The sequence below is a fragment of the Sorex fumeus genome, unplaced genomic scaffold (assembly GCF_029834395.1).
Source record: "Sorex fumeus unplaced genomic scaffold, SorFum_2.1 ptg000063l, whole genome shotgun sequence".
Classification (NCBI taxonomy): domain Eukaryota; kingdom Metazoa; phylum Chordata; class Mammalia; order Eulipotyphla; family Soricidae; genus Sorex; species Sorex fumeus.
In genome coordinates, this window is record NW_026606120.1 from 16,337,945 (window position 1) to 16,351,790 (window position 13,846).

The 13,846-nt window shown below is 51.7% G+C and overlaps 1 protein-coding gene across 1 annotated transcript in view; it reads left to right on the top strand.

The window, feature by feature from the left end:
* The first annotated feature begins 6,149 nt into the window (after positions 1–6,149).
* Positions 6,150–13,846, top strand: part of LOC130036159 (NUT family member 2F-like) — a 64,399-nt gene continuing 56,702 nt past the window's right edge. The window contains exons 1-8 of the mRNA XM_056128141.1: positions 6,150–6,218; positions 6,480–6,658; positions 7,124–7,252; positions 7,631–7,723; positions 7,914–8,082; positions 8,200–8,442; positions 9,051–9,152; positions 9,577–9,642. Coding sequence (XP_055984116.1) covers positions 6,150–6,218; positions 6,480–6,658; positions 7,124–7,252; positions 7,631–7,723; positions 7,914–8,082; positions 8,200–8,442; positions 9,051–9,152; positions 9,577–9,642 — 1,050 coding nt within the window. The remainder of the gene's footprint in view (positions 6,219–6,479; positions 6,659–7,123; positions 7,253–7,630; positions 7,724–7,913; positions 8,083–8,199; positions 8,443–9,050; positions 9,153–9,576; positions 9,643–13,846) is intronic.

A 13,846-nucleotide genomic window follows, 5' to 3' on the forward strand; every position in this document is an offset into this window, starting at 1 on the left:
AAAAGAGCAAACACTTTACAAACGAACAAAATACACCAAAAGTATAGTTCTATTGTCAATTTAATTTGCTCAACTGACTCTGAGCTTTTTGGATCACACCCAGTGATGCTCAGGGGTTACTCCTGGCTCTGCATTCAGGAATCACTCCTGGCAGTGCTTGAGGGACTGTGTGGGATGCCAGGGATTGAACCTGAGACAGCAGCACTCGAGGCAACACCCCACCTGCTCTCCAATCACTCTGGTCCCCAGACCTAATTTTTTATGTTTGCTTAACTCTTCCATCTCCTGCCACCTTAGGTACCAACTGCACCATAATTGGGCATTCAGGTAAAGATGATTTCATTACTCTTAGTCAAGAAATCTGTTTCATTTACTGAAAAGTGCTGAAACACAGATGTGGGTTTCTAATTCTTTTAGGAAAAGAAAAGCAAATTTATTTGAAAATAAATTGTCTTTCATTCATGTTGGGAACGGCATCTAGTTCATTCTGGAAAGCAGTGTGAAGATTCCTCAAAAAAGTAAACAAAGAACTTCCATATGACCCAGTGATTCCATTTCTTGGTATCTACCCCAGGAACACAAAAATATTAATTAAAAAATATACAGGCATACATATGTTCATTGCATTACTGAGGATAATAGCCAGGATATGGAAATAATTCAATTATCCAATAACAGATAATTGGATAAAGAAAATGTGATATATGTGTATACCTCCACTCCAAGAACACAAAAAATATTAATTCAAAAATATATAGGCACACCTATCTTCACTGCTGAATACAACAGCCAGGATATGGTAATAACCCAGTTATCCAATGACAGATGATTGGATAAAGGTTGATATATGACCGATGTGGCACAAAAACAATGAAAAAAAATCCTCAACAAAATCTTATGAAATTGAACAATCCATATTCATGTATTGGAAGAATCAACATTGTCAGAATGACCTTTCTACCTATTGTGTGGAGTCAATGACATTGTTATACTATTACTGTTGCTTCTTTGTTGTTTCATTGAATTATTTCCTTTTAATTTGTTTGAATTTAATTTGCTCCATCTTCCCAGCTTTTTTTTTTTAAGGGAGCCCATCAGCAGTGCTCTCCTTTGGAGAGAGTACAAAAATCCTAACAGCAATTGTTCTAATTTGTGGATAGTATCTTTTCGTTAGACCTCTCCAAAACTTTTTGGAGAGGTTTTGGCTTATTCAGCCTAGGTGTTGTAATTGTTATGTTTTCCAGGATTGACCCTGATTTTATTGCGAGATGATCTTCTTTGTCTCATGTCACCATTTTTATTGCGAAATCTACTTTACATAATATTAGTATTGCCATTTCAACTCTGTTTACCCCTCGCATTCCCCGTCTTGTTCCAGTTTTTAAATTTCAATTTCTACATATCGCTGCGTTTGAATTATGTAACCTGTAAGTAGCATATGGTTACATCGTGGTTTTTTTTTTCTTTTTGGGTCACACCCAGCAATGCTCAGGGGTTACTCCTGGCTTTGCCCTCAGGAATTACTCCTGGCGGTGCTTGGGGCACCATAAGGGATGATTGAACCCGGGTGGGCCGCATGCAAGGCTAACGCCCACTGTGCTATCTCTCCGGCCCTCGTGGTTCTTTTTTAATATGCTGATCTCTGACTTTAAATTGGAATGATCAGTGTATCTACTTGATTTTAGTTTTGGTTTGGGGCCCACACCCGAGGTGTTCAGAGGCTACTCCAAATGTGGGGCTTCGGGGATCCCTCCCAGCAGCGTCAGAGGGACTGCGCGGTCCAGAGACCACACCTGGGAGCTGAAATGCAGTGGACACCGCCCTCCCGGTGTAGACACACCCCGAAGTGCGCACCACAGTCAGGGGCTCCAGACACGGGTGCGGGGTGTAGAGCCAACAGCCGGGCAACAACGCAGGGCAGAGACCCCTCCAGAGATGCCACTACTTGTCTATGTGCATAAGGGACCAGGATGCCGCCCCACGAGGCCGGGTAACTGGCCTGATGTCCGTTAAGGGTCCGCGCTTGGCAGTTGTGCACGTGACATCACGCTGACTTTGAGGGGGGCGGGGTAGGAAAGCCTTGAAGGATTCTGGGAGACGTTGGAGGGCTATCGTACCGCGAGACTGGGCACGGGGCAGACTGCAAGAGGGCCCAGGAGCTCCTGCAAGAGAGCCAAGCAACGGACTGCTGAGGGTTCCTGGGAGCTCCGGCCCTTTCACGCGAGCCTCAGTGCTGGCCCTCAAAATCAGCGCTGGTGGAAGGAGTCCTCTCGATTTTAAAATGAGAAATGCCCGTCCCACGCAGCTATCGTGAGCATTTTGGAGCGGGCTGAGGAAAAGACACTAGCCCCAAATGGGGGCAATTACTATTATGATTTTGGGGCTCAGTAGCAGTTGCAAAGGTCCCATAAAAGAACAATCCTGGCAAAAAAAAAACTCTAGACCCTATAAACATTCTTAGAAAGTACATGTCTCTGACTGTATTCAGAGTTTCCCCCAAAGCATTTTTATACTTAGAGTATTACTGTGGAAAAACAGTATTTCTCTTACAGCATTTGTTTAACACTTGGAGTTTACTATGAATTCTCATGCAACTCCTTTTAAATTCATATTCTTGTTCTTGTTTTTTTTTTTCAGGGACAAAACACTTTCTAAGTACCAACAAAAGTCCCTTTCAGAGAATGTTCACTAGGAGGAATGCTCCAAATCATTCCCCTCTTCCCACAAACCCTACTTTCTGTAGTAGCTCTGCTTCTGCAATATTCAAGAGGAGAAATGTCTGCCATGAGATTTGGTCAAGCTCCTTTGAATCTGAAACACCTCCCTGCCTGTATTCTTACTGCAAAACAAAAAACAAACCCACAAACATGCTTCCACATCATTGGACATCAACGATGGAAGTAGATGAAGGGGAAGATTAGAAGATGAAAGTAAGGATCAACAAGTCTCTTTAGGGGGCTGGAGCGATAGCACAGCAGGTAGGGCGTTTGCCTTGCACGTGGCCGACCCAGGTTCGATTCCCAGTATCCCATATGGTTCCCCGTGCACCGCGAGGAGTTATACCTAAGTGCAGAACCAGGAGTAACCCCTGTGCAATGCCCGGGTGTGACCCAAAAAAGCAAAAAAAAAAAAAAACCCAAAACAAGTCTTTTTAAAGATTGCTACATAGATTCCATAAAGATAATATCACACACAATGATAATATGGATTCTAAAGAGCATGCATATGTGACGCCGTAAGGAAATACACTACACTTATTAAGGACTAGAGTGGCAATACAGGGGATAAGAGTCGACTTGCATATGACTGACTCTGGTTTAATCTCTGGCGCCATATGTTCCCAAGGTAATACAGGGAGTGATACTTGAGCACAGAGCCAGGTTTGCAATGCTGGAAATGACCCCCAAAAAAACTAAATCGTGAAGAATTAACTAAATAACAAAAAAAAATCACTGAGAATATGAAGATGTGATTTCTCCTTCAAAGCTTTGGCTTCCTATGTGGATCAGAGATTATGTTCTGAATTTTACTAAGAAGAAGTAGACTTTGTTGAAGTAGGTCAACAGGGAGTGAGAATTTAAAGAGGTTTGAGGGCCACACAACTAGACTGGTACTAGATTGGTGAGTAAAACATTGAGGTACAGTGAAGAGCAAGTTAAACCTGTGTGCTGAGAATCTGGAAAGTTGCTAGAAGAGGCCATGTCAGCTGTGCTACCAACTGACCAGTTTGAAGGAAAGCTCTGGTTCTGGCCGTCCAATCAGAGCCCTTCACGGAATGTTTCCCCAGCCAGGCCCTCCTGGCCCTCCCCTCCCCCACGGTGGAATGTCTTGGGTCCGACATTCTGAGGTTTGAATTCAAACTTCACCCTCACCCACTTGGATCCTGAGCATCTGCGTGAGCAGTTAACCCTCTGATCCTGGTCCTGACTTTTGCCATTGTGAAGGCTGATAAGCTGCGGGGGCCCTGGCCTCATCTACATGAACGATGTCAGAAACAGGTAAGCCTGTGAGGGTGTACTTGTATGTGGTGTGTGTGGGTTTGAGAGGAAGTCTCAACCAACCTTAGATCCTCGGGATTCAAAGGGTCACACTCACTGGGGACTCCATCTTGTGAAGGTGTAAGAAGGGAGAGAGCCCTGGGCTACATGGATGTCTCACCTGTATATTGGGGAGAGCCCAGAAGAGCCTGAGCGGGTAGTCAGGTTTGGAGATAATAACAATAATCGTTATTATTTATAATTATTTGTTCTGTCCATGGAGGTGGGTCAGACTGATTCAGGGGAGATTCAGAGTAAGGCAGCAGGCACATTGCTTCTTCATGTATGTGTCTGTGCATGATGGAGGGAACGGAGCAGTTTTTCATGTGTTTGTAGGAGCCTTGGTGGCTGAGTCATGATTTTAATGGTGACATAGGGAAGGCCCAAGGATGCTGAGCCGCATGACATTGCCTCAACCCCACTGTGACTGTCTAAAGTATCTCAGCTAGGGTGAGCTAGACCTGATGGTGTGTAGTGTGTCCTGTGCCCATCACCGGGAGTGTGCAGTGTGTCCTGTGTGTCTGTCACTGGGAGTGTGTAGTGTGTCCTGTGTCTGTCACTTGGAGACCTGCTGGGGGCATCTCAGCAGAGATGGTCTGAGCCAGAAAATGTTTGAGACTGTTTGTGTCCAGTTCTGCCATGAAATGTCCTCTCCGGAGCCGGGGCCTGACTCTCTCTCACTCCTCCCTTGGCCCAGGCAGCTGTCCTGGGTGGGCAGGGCTGGCAGACAGGCAACTTCAGCCTAGTTAGTAGGACTTGAAATTCCGAGTTGCTCTGGATTGTTCTCCCTTTAGAGGAAATTCACTCTTCCTGTCTAGCATCTCGTGGTGCAGTCCCAGCCTGCGTTTCAGCACTGAGGGAAAGACTGATTGAATTTCACATTCTCCGTCACAGACAGGGAACGTGTGTGTGTGTGTGTTTGTGTGTGTATGTGTGTCTGTGTGTGTGAGAGAGAGAAAGAGAGAGAGAGAGACAGACAGACAGACAGAGAGAGAGAGAGACAGAGAGACAGGCAGAGAGAGAGACAGCGAGAGAGCCAGTGGGGCGTTGGGGGGCTGATTTTCCCAAGGAAACTCTGTGAAGGCCAATTTGTTAGAGAGCAGGTGGAGTGTAACAAGGCATAAAGACCATCTTCGGCAGTAGCAGGAATGTCAGGCCGCTGTCCTGACCATGATGTCCACAGGCTCTGGGTTCTCTCCTGCTACGCTCTCCTAGGCTCCTCAGCGCATGGATGGCTGCAGACGACATTGTCTCTCCTGGCAGCTGGCTAATGCCTGGTGTTTAGTGGCCCGTGTCTGTCCCTGGGAGCTTGTGGCAGGAGATCCACAGACAGTGTCACTTCATGTCCGATCTAACATGACAAGCAGTTCCAAGGAGTGTGATGGTGTATTCTCTGGCCTTTTCCATCCCTGCTGCCATCATGGGAACCCAGGGCCCCAGAACCACTTTATAGATCCCTCTCCTGTCAAAGGGACTTCTGAGGTCAGGAGTGACTCGGTGTCTGGGACAGTGTGGCAGTACCAGCCAGTGTGAAGAGTTTGCTGTGGGTCTGATAGCACAGGGCCGGGCAGTGAGTGGTGTGCACGTATCTGAGCCCTGGGCTCTTCCTGAGTAGGAAACATCCCCGAAGAGTCTCGTCTCCTTAGTCTGGGAAGCAGGAGGGTCAGCACTGAGCCCCAGAAACTGCCTCTCCCAGCACAGTGTTTTAGGCTCAGGGTCATGATGAATAAGAATCCAGCCGGCAGGTGAGGAATTCCACCTGGGGTCGGGGACCGAACGCTGAGGACACTGCGTGCTGCCCTGTGCCTTGTAAAAGGGCCTTAATAGGGACCATCAGGACTGATGGACACTGGGGAGTAGAGGGACACGGGCTGCTACGCCTGTACATTCTCCCTCTCATCCCTCCTTCCTTCCATTTCCACAGCGTCTCCAGTGCTGACCCCGGAGATGACCATGGACCTTGGGGTCTCTGGCTCTGCTTTCGGCGACTTCTTGCCCTTCCTCAATCCAGGACTCCCCCAGTCACCACCCTGGGAGCTGATCCAGACGCCCCCTCTGGTGACCTCGGCCATTGCTCCTCACAACCCTCTGGTGCTGTCACCTTTCCCCACAATGCCCGTGGTGGCAGGAACTGCTGGCCATGGCCCCTGCGACCCTGGACCTTGCAAGGTCATCATCCAGGTCAGTTCTGAAGGGAAGATTCTGGAGTCAGCCCAGAACCAGTCTGTCACCCAGACACAGGCTCCACCCAACCAGGGTGCAACAGAGGCTCCATCTGGGCATCCTGCACCCATCTACTTGGCATCCTCTGTGCCAAACACCGTTACAACCACCCCAGCTACTACTGTCACCCAGTCTGGTATGGGAGACCATCTGCCTCATGCTCCACCACCAGAGGCTCAGATAGTCCCCACTCTATTCTTATCCTCCGGTGGGATACAGCCCCAGTGGTTTTGTGGGGACAGTGATCCAGTCCCTGCTTGGAGCCAGGCCCCTCCTGAAGCCTCGCGCAGGCCCAACAGTGTCTATGAGAACTTCCAGCGCTGGAAGCTTTTGAAGGCTCTGACCCGGAGGTACCTTCCCAGGACTCCTGACACTGAAGTCCTTTCCTGCTTCCTCATGTGAGTCTTTCAGTGGTCATCGGGTTCATGGAGCTTCCAAGGAGGGGACTGGGGTGACCCCCAGGGTAGGGTCCATGGGACAGATGTTCTCAGGGATGCCATCCCGGGATTCTGGCTCAGGAGCCCGTAGTGACCAGCCATGTCCGAAAGCCTCACCTCAGTCATCTCATCAGGGTTGGTCCTGATATGTGGTCTGAGGGACAGACATTCTGTTCCTAAGACCAGACACAGCACAGATGTGCCAGGGTTCAGACAGGCCGTGACTTCTCGGCCTTGGCATCCCATGACATATCCCCAGAGCTGAGGGTATACGCCAGTACAGCCACCAGGGTAGGGTGTGGTATGCGAGGTCCACTCTGGGAGGGGAGACCAGGCCACCATTGGAGGTCAAGGCAGTCAAGGTATGGATGTGGGGCAGTGTGGGCTCCTGGCAGATGCAGACCCTGACCAAGCCTGTCCTTGTAGCCCGGTGTTTCGCACTCTGGCCCGCCTGAAGCCCACCATGAGCCTGGAGGAAGGCCTGCGCCTGGCCCTTCGGGAATGGCGGGGCACGAGCAACTATGACCGCATGATCTACTCCGACATGGCGGCCAAGTGAGTCAGGCCTGGGCAGAGAGTGGGGGTCAGGGTGGCTGCAGGCCCGAGCTTCAGGGGCTGGTCCCAGATGGCCAAGGGGCAGGGAGGGCTAGGCAGCCCCAGGAGACCCTTCCCCTGCAGAAATTTGTTCCTCCCGGAGCCGGGACACTTTTCCCCAGCCCACTCCGGGGCTCCTGACCACAGTCTGAGGGTCACAGTCCCTGACCTGCTGTGACCCTCCAGGGCCAATGTGGGGGATCGCTGGGGGTGCTGGGGTCCGTGTCCACCCCATTCTCTACCCTCCTGGGGACTGGGCCATGAGCATCCCCTGTCCCTTACTCATCCTGCTCAGTCCCGTTCAACCCAACTCATCACGGCCTGTGTTCCCCACACCAGGTTCATGGAGTTCGAGGCCGAGGAGGAGATGGAGGTGCAGAAACTGCAGTGGACGAACGGGGTGCAGGGCCTGCCACTCCCCGCCCCACCCAGGCCTGGGTCTCAGGGGGCTCCAGGCCCACCGCCAGACCAGCAGACAGGTACGGACCCTGCTCCCAGCTAAGGGCCACAGGACCTGGGAAGGCCCTCGTGGGTCTTGACCTGACAGGGAGCCTTCACTCTCCCGATGACCCCCAGACCTGTGGTCAGCGGCCCCCTGTTCACGGGTTTCTCCCTCTCCTAGCACATCCCATGCTGCCTCAGGCGTCAGACTCACCTTTGAAGTGGGGTCGGAGACCCTGGGGACACAGTTGGTCCCTCCTCCCATTGAGGGCCACCTCATCCCTCACGCAGCCACTGGATTCCAGGGCCCTGATCCAGCCCACTGGGACCTGTCCCCAACTCTGTGCTCAGTGCTGTGTGTCTGAGGGCATGGACGCGGGGTCCCCTCACATCCCTCTCTTCTTTCTTCCTCCTCAGCCTGTGTCCCCAAGAAGGCCAGACCCCAGGCCCAGGCAGCTCGCCCCAAGACACACAAACCTCAGCAGCCCCCCAAGTCCAAGGCCCCCGAGGAGATCCCTCCTGAGGCCGTGCAGGAGTACATGGACATCATGGACGAGCTGCTAAAGGCCCCCGACTCAGTCTGCAGGGCGCCCCTCGGCCAACGGGCAGTGGACAGGGAGGAGCAGCAGGAGGAGCCTGGGACCTACCCTGACCCGGGGCTCTTGAGCTATGTGTACGAGCTGTGCTCCCAGGAGGACTTTGTCACCAAGGTGGGGGATTGGGTGCTGCTGTGGGGTAGGGAGGGTGCAGGGCTGCTTCTATCCAGGGCATGGCAGTGATGTGCAGTCTTTGCTTTGAGCTCTCTGTGTAAATGCACACCTGTGTTTGCATATTTCTGCTTGTGTTTGTACGCATGTGTGCACATGTCTCTCTCTGTACACAAGCAGTGGCCCTTGTTTGTGCATTTCTGAGTTTGGTCAATGTGTGAATATCTCTGTGTGTCTACATTTGTGTGTAATGTGTGGGCGCAGTGCAGACATGTGCAGAATCATGTACACGTACCTAGAGGTGGAAGAGAGTGTATCATTTGTATCAGGTGTGTGCTTGAATCCATTTGTGCTCACATGTGCTACTCTGTGAGAGTAGGTACATAGTTCGTGTCCCTTTGTGAGTGCGGGTGTGTACATGTCTGTGTGTGTGTGTGTGTGTGTGTGTGTGTGTGTGTGAGCGTTCCCGGCTTGTGTCTGTGTGAGACTGTGCAGCCGTCCAAGCCTGTGCAGCCGTCTAAGCCCCTGAACTGTGCTGGGGACAGGAGTGTTTGCTTCCTCATTCCCTCCTGTTCCCTATGAGGACCCTCACCCCTGCTTCCCTCTCCCAGGTTGAGGCGATCCTTCATCCCAGCTTCCTGGAGCTCCTGCTCTGCCCAGAGTCCCAGCTGGATCTCCTGGACCTGGCTGAGGAGCTGGAGAAGGAGGAAGGACTCACCCCCACACAGGTGAGGGCAAGTGGACCTCTGCAGGTTTGTGTCAGGGACCGGGGCGTTCAGGTAAGGAGGTGAGCAAGGACCCTGGGCAAACAAAAAGGAGTTTTCTGGGTTGGTTCGGGGAAGGAGACTCTACGGGTTAGACGGTGACTAAGCCTGGGAACTCCGATAAGTGGGGCTGCATGGGTCAAGGAGGGGCGCCCCAGAAGCGAGTCCCAGCAAGTGCGATGCCCCCCATGCCCCCTTCATGTGAGGCTTCAGGGAGAAGAGGACATGAATACTGGGTGAAGTGAGGATGATGGAGAGTGAGAAGGCTCTAAGGGAGCCACAGAGCTCAAGCATCTTCTGCTGAGAGGAGTAGGAGTCACTCTCTGTCCCACCCTGCACCCCCACATGCCCACACTGTCCCTTCTCCCCCCAGATTGTGGACAAGCGTCTGCAGGCCTCAAAGGCTAAGGAGGTCATGAAGGCTTGTCCCCAACACCAGGTGACAATAAAAGACTCCTGCCCCCCTGAGACTGACTCTGGACATGCCTCATGGCCTGGGCAGGCCGAGGCCACTGTGATGGCACCTGGAGCCTCTGCCCCCTCTCTGGGGAGACTGCAGTCCCCACCCCTGCAGGCAGGACCAGCGCCCTGTCCCAGCCTCACTGCCCCCACTCTGGACAGCAGGCCTCCCCGTATGCTGGGAGAGGTCCCTTCTGGCCGGGGGTCGCTTGGGGCAGCAGAGGGCTCCAGTGAGGAGAAAGAGAAACTGACCAGCCAGGTCTTCCTCCAAGCCTCTCACAACAGCCTGCTGCCCTGGGGCTTACCCAAGAGCCCTGGCCCTGACACTGGCCCTGACACTGGCCCCCACCTGCCTGGACGTCAGGGGTATCCCGAGCTTCCATCCACTCGCACAAGGGCCTTCAAGTCTAAGGCCCCTACCAGGAAGCATCCTGTGTGTGGGGGCCCAAGGCGGGGCACTGCTAAGAAGACCCACTGTCCCAGGGAGCACCCCACGGTGTCTAGTGGCTCAGCTTTGACTGAGAAGCTGGAGGGCCCCTCCCTGCCCCCCAAGAGAAAGTTCCAGCCTGCCATGGCCCAGAGGAGGGGGAGGGGGCACAAGAGACAGTAGGATATCGGGGGGCTCCTCCTGACCACCTCCCAGGGTCTGGCTGCACCCAGAAGCCTTGTGTTCCCCATGATCTTCAGCTAAGACTGCTCTGGAATGGGGGGGGGGACTGTACCTAGAATGGGGGGTTTGACTGGAGCAGCCTCTTTGTGTCATTGTGTAAATAGTGAATAAAATTCAGTTCATTGGAAACATTTCAGTGTCTGTCCTCTCACTTGTGCTCCTTGGGAGGCCTGAGAGCACAAAGGGTGAGGGGAATCACAGGGGAGGGGGGAACCCTGAGAGTACTGTGCTCCCTGGACAGTGGAGGAGTCCTTCCCATCTGGAGGAAGATGTGCTCAGTCACCTGCAGGCCCACACCATCCTGAGGGCATAGACAAGGCTCACATCTTGCTGCATTAGCCTGCACCAAATAAAAAATTAAAGCTCATTGGGTATTTGCATATCATATTCTTCACTCACATAAAATGTACAATGCTTTGATTTGACATCATAGAATTTAAATGTTTTTGTAACCAGACATATTTGAACATTTGCCATCACTCTTAAAAAAATATGTGGGAGGGATAGTACAGCAGATATGTCACTTGCCTTGCCCATAGCCAATTCCCAGCACCCCATATAGCCCCCACACTGTGATAAATGAGTCTGTTCCGAGATCCAGGAGTAAGATGTGAGTATACCAGGTGTACCCCCAAAACCAAATAATCATATAATAATAATAAAGGGGGCCGATTTAATGTACTGATTTAATTGTTAAGTGTTTTACCATTTAAATATGGTCCTGGTACCTGTAGAGAAGGTGTTTGAGAACCATTCTTCATTTTCAGTGACAAGATATTTGAAACTCAGGACCTTAGAGATTCTCAGGGAATTAGACTACTAGTTTTTAAAAACTAGTTACAACTCTAATTATTGAGAAACAGTAGGAAAACAACTCTTCAGTGTTAAACATTTTAATTCTCTGCACTTATCACTATTAACGGGCTGGAGCAATAGCACAGTGGGTAAGGCGTTTACCTTGTAGGCGGCCAACATGGCTGACCCGGGTTCGATTCCTCCGCCCCTCTCGGAGAACCCAGCAAGCTACCAAGAGAATCTCGCCCACTGGGCAAAGCCTAGTAAGCTCCCCATGACGTATTCAATATGCCGAAAACAGTAACAACAAGTCTCACAATTTGTTGTGAGACATTACTGGTGCCCGCTTGAGGGAATCGATGAACAACGGGAGGACAGTGCTACTTTTAATGAGGGCTGGAGCAATAGCACAGCGGGTAGGGTGTTTGCCTTGCATACAGCCGACCCAGGTTCGATTCCTCCGCCCCTAGTAGAGACCGGCAAGCTACCGAGAGTATTTCGCCCACATGGCAGAGCCTGGCAAGCTCCCCGTGGCATATTCGATATGCCAAACACAGTAACAATAAGTCTCACATTTGTTGTGAGACATTACTGGTGTCTGCTCATGCAAATTGATGAACAACGGGAGGACAGTGCTACGGTGCTATTACTAATGAAAAGTTAAGCATAAAATGTGTTTCTTAAAATATTTAGTGAATCTGAATTCACGTAAAATTACATTGCAGAGAGGGAAGGGACGAACTAGAAATTACAAAAAGGCAGTGGCAGAGGTGTTTGGACACGTTAGTGGGGATGAAAGTGAATAACATGCACCCCCCAAACAGAATTATTAAAACAATTTGGGGGCAGTTGGGTCACACCCAGAAGTGCTCAGGCTCCTCATGGCTCTGTACTGAGGAGTCACTCTTTGTTTCTGTTTGTTTATTTGTTTGTTTTCTGTTTTAAGGAGAGGAAGCTTTTTGGGTCTCACACGGCCATGCACAGGGGTTACTCCTGGCTCTGCACTCAGGAATCACTCCTGGTGGTGCTCAGGTGACCATACGAAATTCTGGGAATCGAACCCGGGTTGGCAAATGCCCTACCCGCTGTGCTATTGCTCCAGCCCCGCTGAGGAGTCACTCTTGACTGCTCCAGTGAACATACGCTGTCCCGGGGACCAAACTTGTGAGCTTACCCTGCACTGCTGCTAAACCCTGGCAGACGTCTGGGGCCTCCTGGGGCCTTATTGCCTCAGAAGGTGCCCGTCTGCTGGTCCATACAGGACTGCCCCTCTGTGGGTGCTGCGCCTGGGCAGAGGCCGGGGCACCTCGGCTGTGCTCCCCTGGAAGGCTATGTTGGCTGCTGGGCCTGCAGGAGGACAGGACACCCCCCTGAAAGTGGTTCTGGGCTGGGCGTGTGTCTGGCAGCACATGGCCTTTGCGCCCCTCAGTACGCATGTGCAGCCATTGGGCTGGTTTCAGGGTCTCTCTTGGGGTTGGTGGGGGGGGGGTCTTCCCAAGGAATGCTCAGGAGGTCTGGGGGCACCATGAGGGATTCTTTATATTTTTAAAACATTCGGTACCATGATTTCTAATGCTACTGCGATAGGGTTTCATGGACAGAGTGTCTCTCCACCACACCAGCACCAGAGTGCCCACCGCCCTCTGCTACAGTGATGGAGGTCCATGAACACAGTGTCCTACACACCAGCACCAGAGCACCCACTGCCCACTACCCACTGCTACAGTGATAGGGGACCATGGACACAGTGTCCTACACACCAGCACCAGAGCACCCACTGCCCACTACCCACTGCTACAGTAATAGGGGACCATGGACACAGTGTCCAACACACCAGCACAAGAGCGCCTGTCTGTCTGTCTGTCTGTCTGTCTCCCCCCCACCCCCTCTCACTTCCCTTTTAGGCAGTGTGGTTTGCAATACTGTTACTGAAAGGGTATCATGAGTATCCCTTTACCTCCTTTCAGCACTGCCCACTGCTACAGTGGTAGGGGTCCATGGACACAGTGTCCCTTCACCACACCAGCACCAGAGTGCCCACTGCCCTCCCCAGCCATGGCTCCAGTCCCCTCTCCCCCAGACCATCTTCCCCTGCCACCCAGGAAACTCCACTCTCTAAACTCTTCCTTAGTTTTTATTGTCTCTGGCATTTATTATTTCCTTATTACAACTCTTTATATGCCACATCTGAGGGATAGATCTATGCACACCTATGTAAACTTCATCACTGGCATTTCTTGGCCAATTCAATGGCAATTCAGTGGCAGGGTGCCTCCAGGGCTGCACCCAATGATGCATGCTGAACATGCTCCCAAACAGCTCTAAGAGCTCCCAGACCCATGGAGGTCAGTTCTTTCAAAGGGGTGATTAACAGGAAAGAGATCACTGATATATACCCAAACCCAACAGGACTGGTGTCCTGATGAGAAGAGACACGGACTCACACAGAGGCACCCACACATGAAGTGGAGAGGCCTTGGGTGCGATCAGCCCTGCTGCCCCTGCATCTCAGACCTCCAGGTTCCAGAGATGTTTCCATCATTTGCGTTATGGGCCTGTCCTATTGTTTCTGAGAGAGGGCAGAGATTGATCATCATCTGGGAAGATATGCTCACCTTCGACACAGGGGAGAGTCTACCAACGTGGACACAGACAACTCTTTTAGCAGGTGCCAGTGGCCTCAGTGGCCTGCCCTCCTGCCAGTCAGCCTTCCTGCCAG